The 7,947-nt window shown below is 41.7% G+C and overlaps 1 protein-coding gene across 1 annotated transcript in view; it reads left to right on the top strand.

Annotated features, from left to right (window-relative positions):
* The first annotated feature begins 930 nt into the window (after positions 1-930).
* The window catches only part of LOC147446445 (uncharacterized), a 52,066-nt gene continuing 45,049 nt past the window's right edge, over positions 931-7,947 (top strand). Inside the window, exon 1 of the mRNA XM_086526231.1 lies at positions 931-1,053. Coding sequence (XP_086382357.1) covers positions 977-1,053 — 77 coding nt within the window. The 5' untranslated portion in view covers positions 931-976. The remainder of the gene's footprint in view (positions 1,054-7,947) is intronic.

The following is a 7,947-nucleotide window of genomic DNA, read 5'->3' as shown; positions in this document are numbered from 1 at the left end:
GCAAGCTCGTGGTTTTGTCAAGAAAGGAAAAGAAAATAAATTGTGCAAATGTAAGAAAGCTTTGTATGGGTTGAAGCAGTCTACTTGTGCGCGGTATGAGAAAGATGACACTCATTTGTGTTGGGACTACCCTAGCTAGGTGCTATGGGAATACCCTCTCTCTCGACGACATGACAACCATACACTTCAATGAGGCATACATGCATGCATACATCTATGACCCATGAAGACTTCATTAAAGAAACTCCATGAATTCTATGCTTCTAGGCTATAAAAGCACTATGTACTTTGTTCATTTTAATCTTTAATGCATTGCTATTTTCATTTGCACTTATAATGAGCCTACTTGTTGTTTTTAATTCATGATTAACCCCACATGCTAAATACTCATTAATGGCACTAAGACCCATCCACTTTAACCAAGTCCCATCATGTGGTATCAGAGCCTAAAGATGGCTAACATCATTTCTTAGACATATTAATCCTAGGGACTTTTATTCTTATTTTTAATTTACTAAGATTGTGATGCTCTTCTCTCTTTGATCATGCAAGTAGAATTATCCTTGATGTGTATGTGTATGTTAAATTATGCAATAATTTTTTCTCTTCCATAGCTTTTCAAATATCTCGAGAGGCACCACTTCATCACTTTGTAGCTTTTGAATGATTTCCAACCACTTCTTAGAAAAAGGACAAATATAAAGTTAGCCCTTTCAATATCGATTGGCAAGTTTTTGGTAGGTTAAGATATCCTTCACGTAGACCCTTTGAAACTGCCGCGGATGGCCCCTCTCAACTTGCAAGGCCTTCCCATAGGCCTTCTGCCTCAGTTGATGTTGGTTCAACCACCCTCCAGAAATGCATCTCGCCTTTGAAACCGGCTATAGCCATACTTGCACAAATAAAGATGCAGCACAAGGGTCCCAAATCTTCATGGCCATATCCCAATTTGCAACGCACTATAAAGAAAAGTGCAATGCTGTGCCAAGCCTGTGCAACCTCGCTAAGGTTGCTGGTGGATTTCAACTTTCCCCCGACCGAAGCCATTGAAAGGTATGTCGATGCCTCAACTTGTAGCCATAGCCTGCACATTCTTCAGCTCTTCAATAGTGTAGCCACAACTCTCCTCATTTTCCTATGCGTGCTCCTCAACAATGCACTCTCCTTCTGGTCGTTTCCATCTGTCAAGAGGTCAGTATGTGCCGCAGACCGCTTCCATGATCAACTCCACAAGCACAAGACGATCACTTGCTTCCATGATTACCTGCATAAGCGTAAGATGATCACCCGCTTTTGTAGAAGCCCATGCATGAGCCATGATGATGCTGCAGCATCGCACACATCACATCACTTTGATTTCATTATAACGTGCACAATAGCTATCGACACCAATGCACAAATGGTAGTAGTATCTTTGCCCACTTCACTGACACTGGCCTATGGGATGCTATCCATTGGTGCATCCATTTTACCTCTAGCTACACTGCTCCAACGCAATTGAGAATCCATCCTAGCATGCCAATATTGTCAGGCAACTTGCACAGGCTTGATGGTGTTTCAGCCCCACAACTTTGCCCTGCCAAAAATGTGTTGCAAGAAGCAGTCGTTAGGGAGTAAGCTAGTCTTTTACGACGATGGAGCTCTTGGGTTTAGTGGGGTGCTCTCCATTATTGACAGGGGGCTGGAGCCACAGATTGTGCTAAACCATGCCTCAAGGAGCGTCCTTAGAGTAGGAGTAAATTGGTTAGGGCAATTCTTGACCCTTATTAACATATATGTGTCGTGTGATGATACGGGGAGATCCAAACTCTGGGTGGATCTGAGGGAGAAACCACTGGAAGGAGACTGGTGCATCATGGGGGATTTCAATATGGTGGAGGCTCAAAAGGATAGATCGCGCTCAGGTAGCATTTTGGCCAGCTTAGAAAAATCCAAATGGCAAGCATTGTGTGAGAAATAGGTGCTCATCGATCTATGGATTATTGGTCCGTGGAGCAGTTCTCCGGGCTCGACATACATGAGCCTACGGTACGCCAATATGGATTCCCGTTTGGACAGAAACTACATTTCATATCAACCGGGATTGGCTTCCCTCTACTGTGATGTTGGAAACCGATACTTCCAAGAGCTTTTCTGATCATCCTCCCCTTAAGCTTCACATACCAAGGGCTAGTAATGGTACTTGTCTCCCAGAGGGGAAAAAGAAGAAACTAATCTCCGGGGAACTCTCTTAAGAACTCCCTCTTTAGGTCCTTAATTAAGGCTCTTGACAAGCTTGAGCGTGATGTGGATGCTAATGCCCCTTGCACCTGGTCCTCCCTGGTGTGCAATATTCAATCTGCTATCAAACAAGCATGGCCTCTAGTAAAAAAGGCTCAAGAGGACACAAACAAGGAGTTGAAAGAAGAAGTGGAGGAGCTCACAAAATCATGCAAAAAGGAGAATCCTCAAAAGAGGAGCATAAAAGATGGTTTGAAGCTAAATCTCTTCTTGCTAAACTCCAAGCTCATGAGATAAAAAAGACTCGACTGTTGGCTAGAGAGCTCGCCTCAAACCTTACCCAGCTAACGAGGCTCATTTTTTAAGAGCTCTAAAGGTCAAAACAAGAAGGGATTGTATCACAGTGATCGATGGAAAAAAGAGAAATGTTTCAAGTAACCAGCTATGGCCAAGCTCATGCTCGACCATCTTAGTAAAATTATTGGACAACCAAAAGTATGCTCACAGGAGGTTGAGGAGGCAAAAGCCCACTTTCTTTGGTATTGTTAAGTGTAGTGTGCTACATGTTGAAGAGATAGTACTGGACAAATTAATTTCAGTTGACAAATGATGGGGAAGGAAATTTTCCTTGCATGGGTTAAGATTGTGAATAGGGCCCTCCTGGAGGGGCATTTGGATGTCAACCGCAAAAAAGGGTTGGTCAAACCTATTCCCAAACTTGTTTGTTGCTCTCTGCTAAAGCACTAGCGCCCTATCTCAATGATGATGGTGGCGTACAAGCTCATTGCCAAGGTTGTGGCTGTAAATTTGACTCCAATGTCGAACAAAGTCATCACTCCTCATCAGCATGGCTTCATCGAATGATAACATGTATTCTTTTCTGCACGTGTCAGAGGCTGGGAACTTGCATGTGCACTGTGTGCGAGCCTCCAAAGGTTGCAAACACACAACTAGACAGTCTTAGTAAGCTCAAAGGAGCAGGGGTGCATCACTCACCGTCGCTAAATGGCTTTCATTGTTGTGAAGGATCCTTTGCAGCAAAGAAGAAGGAGTTGCCACCGTCGCTGCCGCCGCGCTCAATCGCCTCTCCACCATCGATGTCGCTGCAATGCTCGATCACTCTCTCTCTCTCTCTCTCTCTCTCTCTCTCTCTCTCTCTCTCTCTCTCTCTCTCTCGCATACACACACATACACACGTGAGCACACAAAGGAAGAGAAGACAGAGGTGGAGCAAGAGCATTTTTTATCTTGCACCTCAAAGAATGAGAATTTTTAGGTCAAATGGACCTTTTATAAGAGTTTGATCCATTCACACATGGGCGCCCACAGTGGCCCGGTCGTTGCAAAACTACTATAAAAATAAGATAAGTGGTGAGTCTCTCATTAGTGATGATCACCTACACACCTATTGGACTGAAAAGCCCGGCCCATGACTCATTCAAATAAATAATAAGGCATTCGTCGAAGGTGATAGGGTGTCCGGGAGGGTTAACATATTCCCCTTCTTGAATCTAATGAAATGAAGCCTGTTTATCGAGGTGGAAGAGCATCCGAGATTGAATGTCTTTATCCTTCTTCAATCACTACGAAATCAACCAAAATTGGCACAGTAATTGAATTCTCAAATACAATTAAAAAGCATATGAAGTTGTAGGGCACACAAACTGATTGGTAACAAAATATTAAACAATTTGTTAGTAGTAAATATTAAACTCCAATATAATCAAACGCATAAGCAATTATATAGGTCAAAAACTAAACAAGTATGGGGTGGCTAATTTAACAGTCGAAAGGCACTAGAGGTGAACTATTAATACCATGGGCAAGCTTCTCAATTTTCTCTGCTCAATTAAACTGTTTAATCACGAGAGCAAAGCATTTTATGTCCGAGGGCTGACTAGAGGCTATACCTAGAAGACCTTGTAGTTAAGCTACGATAAAAGGAATTGCTTATGAAATCATTGCTTGAATCATTCCCTTTCTTTGACCCCCCAAAGTTTTTTTCACATTGATTCAATTTTGATGTGTGTGCTTATTTTGTATGCCTTGGGAATTTTTATTTCTACGAAAGGCTCCCACATTGGTAACCTCTAGGGCTCTAGTACCATAGGTAATACATGTGAGTGAAGTGCCAAATCAAATTGGGATTTCTCTTCTAGCTTAAGATTTTACATTGTGGCAGTTTTGATTTTTTGTTTGTTCGTTTTTAGCATTTCAATTTTGTAACTTTGGGGGGTCATATGACATTGTTACCCTTCCCAGGCTCATCACACTAGTAAACTCCTTTATAATACTTAGGATAAAGGTCAATATGGACTAAGCCCACTAGAAAGCCCTACTACATTGCACACAATGCTGCCTAGATCGGATAAAGAACCTAAAGTAACCATTGATTAATAGGAAGGCATTCCCCATGGTATTATGACAAGATCTCTAACACCTAGCTTGGTCAATCTAGCTTAGTCAGATTACTTGGTTCTTGAAACTAGACAAGAGTTTATGATAAAAAATTATATAGAATTTAATGTTTAATCTAAGCAAATGTGTTGAATATTGTGCTACCAATCACATCTAAAACAGACAAGATGCAAAAAGAAAAAGACAAGGAAAAATGCTAATGGACTAGAAACACCTGTTCGTGTTGATAATTGTGCTCGATTCGAAGGGTGAATGAGACAAAGATTCCATGAAGGTCAAAATCACAATTTTGCAATGCATTCTTGTACACATTAGAAAAAACAAGGAATACCTCTAAGAGGCACATCCGTGGAAAGAGGCACCAACTTTTATTGAACACAATGAAACAACATAAGGAACCCTAACCTAGTTATTTGCACCCCCCTAGAGAGGCAAGGGAACAGGATATTGAATAGATGGAAGGGTAGCCCTAGGTCTAAATTCCTATCCTTGTCATCGTTAGAAAAAAAATTCATCATCTGTGTAAACATGTAACTCTTCCTTATCATTAGAGGCACAAATGATCACTAAGAACGTTGTTAGCAACTGGACACACCCTATGGAGAATGATTGCTCGACGGAATAATTTTTTAAAAAAATTATTCTTAAATTGAAAAAACCTGTCATTTCATCTTTGTAAATAGTGGGGCTTACATAAGCTTCCAGATTGTATCCCATTTTTGATATTTAGATTGAGTAGATGGTTAAATTGGAACATTACGGTTTGAGATTGTAAGGTATTTATACCACTTTTGACCTTAATGAAAAAAACCTTTGTCATTTTAAAAGAAGTTCTGTCTGTGTGAGTGAGCGTACTGTGTACGAGAGAGAGTGAGAGTTTCATCTTGACGCTACGCGCGCACCAGTGGTCAGAATCAAATGTGGAGAAGTGCAGTGTGTTGCCCTCGACAAGAGCTACGCGCCAATACCTATGTCGCGGGTGTACGGTCTTGGTTTGCGAACTCGACCCACGAGCTACATCTGGTGATTCGGTGAGCATACGTTGTCTGTTTTCGCATTTCAGCATATCCACGCGTTCGCATTGAGTAGAGCTACACATTAGATACTTTAGTTTTTGGAAACGACGAGCTGCGAATTTGACCAGACATCCTACGTGATTTTGTACCAGGTGTTTAGGGTTGGGATTTTGGTTCATGGACCTTAGGGAGAGTGAACTATTGGTGTTAGTAGGGTCTCCTTCAAGTTCTGTGGCATTTTGAGAACGTTTGATGGGTATTTGGCTCTTGGAAGCATTGTAGGAAATCTCCTCTTATGCACTCATGAAGGTTGTAGCTTAGACATTGGGTAGAGACCTCTGTAGGAATTAGTCGAGAGTCCGTCGAGTGTAGGTTGACACCTTATGCTTGCTTCCACGTGCCTGCAGGTCGAGCTTTGTCCTTAGCTGACAAATCTTGTTAGGTGAGTTCTCGCTATGCTGACGTCCTCGCGGCGTATCCGCCAACATTGGCACCGTTGCCGGGGACGAAAACCCTAGGTAGGTGACTGAGACTAGTCCTTGAGGATAGGGATTCTCTGGCTTGCCAGAGTCTCGTTTTACATTTAGATAGGATCAGAGGGTGGACGACTCTCTAGGTCTTAGAGGGAGTCTAGGGAGCGTGAGTCTGGCCTAGATCCTTTGACTTAGGTAGAGTTAAGTGGACTTAGATAGTTTATAGGTATTAGTTGAGTTAGAGTGGTAGAAGCGGTGAAAGGAGATCTTGAGAGTCCGAAGTGTCCAGGAAGCGACCGAGACACCAATATCACCATCTCACATGATGAGTAGGAGTAGAGTAAGTAGGACATCATGATTTATGATCTGGAGCACTTCATGCATGTTATACTTGCTGTTAGGTTCATCACAAGGTTGTAAAAGACGCAAAATAGTGTTTGAAAGCTGAAGTGAAGTTCAAAAGTTGATGTGAGTGTTTCAGGAGCATTTCTGTTAGGGAAAATTTAAATTTTAAGCCAGGAGACATCCTACACGTAGGATGTCTACAAGGTGATCTGGTGGAAATTTTGAAATTTTGAGTTGACCAGTGTGTTCAGAAGGTAGGTTTTACCCTATTTTCACCTGGAAAATGGAAGTTTGACCATATCTTGACAGGATAAGGCCAAGTAGAAAGGAAATTGCCAGACATCCTACCCAAATTGTGCCAAGGCATTATTTTAAGGCCAAAAACATAGGATGGCTACATGAGCATGATCTGCATGATTTATTGAGTGCCTGAGGAAGGTTTCATCTCAATTGGGTGAGAAAATTGGGTTTTAAGCAGACTTTAGCATTTTTGACTGAAAAAGGTGGAATAGCTAAAATTGGGGTCTTTTGAAATCCAAACCAAAATCTAAGCATAGCACTGGGTTGCCGACATCAAGGGGAAGATGTGGCTCAAGTTTAAGGTCAAACAAGCCATATAGATATCCTACGCGTAGGATGTGTTATGTGTGATTTAGCACTCCAAACTCATCTTTGAGCATACCAAAGTGATCAGCACCTTAAGAGGAGTCTATGCTTTGCATTTGAAGTCATTTTGATCAGTTCGACATGCTACGTGTAGAATGTCTAGTGCATGAAATTGAAGCCAGAAGCTGATTGTAGGCATAATAGGGTGTTGTATAGCCCGAGGCAAGCCTCCTAGTCAATTTTGGTCCAAATTGGAGTTGATTTGACTGGTCGGACCAACATCAGGCTGCTAGAACAGATTTCTAATCCATTGAACATCTTATAAGTGTCCAAATCAAAAAGTAAAAACAAATGTGGACTCAGCACATCAAGGGGAATCTATAGTGCAAAATCCAGGCAAAACTAGGCAGGAAGACATACTACACGTGGGATGCCTACAGGGGCTTAGTGAAGAGAAAATATGATTGAGGAAATAGAGTGATGTTCCAATTCACTTACGAGTTCCAGAACTTCTTTCAGAAGTGAATTTGGACCTTGTTTGACCTTTTGACGGAGCAAAGATGGAATTAAGACTTTCCATGTAAATTGACCAACATCCAAGGGAAGTATAGTTCCAGATTAGTAGACCTAATCCAGAACATCAGAAGTGTATAAAATACAGTAGTGGTTGAGTTTAACCCTCTAGTTATACCAATCATTACTAAGACCACCTCTAGCGGTTAAATGCTTTGATTCGATTGCCGAAATTAAACGCTTGTGTACAAGTATATTCAGCGGCAAAGCAACAAGTTGTGCAGAAACCGATCCTTTGCCAGGTGAGTGGTTGGATTTGTGACAAATTGCATTGCTAAGTTTGATGAATTTAAGAT

This window comes from Adiantum capillus-veneris, chromosome 12 (assembly GCF_014529385.1).
Source record: "Adiantum capillus-veneris isolate H3 chromosome 12, ASM1452938v2, whole genome shotgun sequence".
Taxonomy (NCBI): domain Eukaryota; kingdom Viridiplantae; phylum Streptophyta; class Polypodiopsida; order Polypodiales; family Pteridaceae; genus Adiantum; species Adiantum capillus-veneris.
The sequence above is the reverse complement of the archived record's forward strand: the minus strand, read 5'-3'. Positions and strand labels throughout refer to the sequence as shown.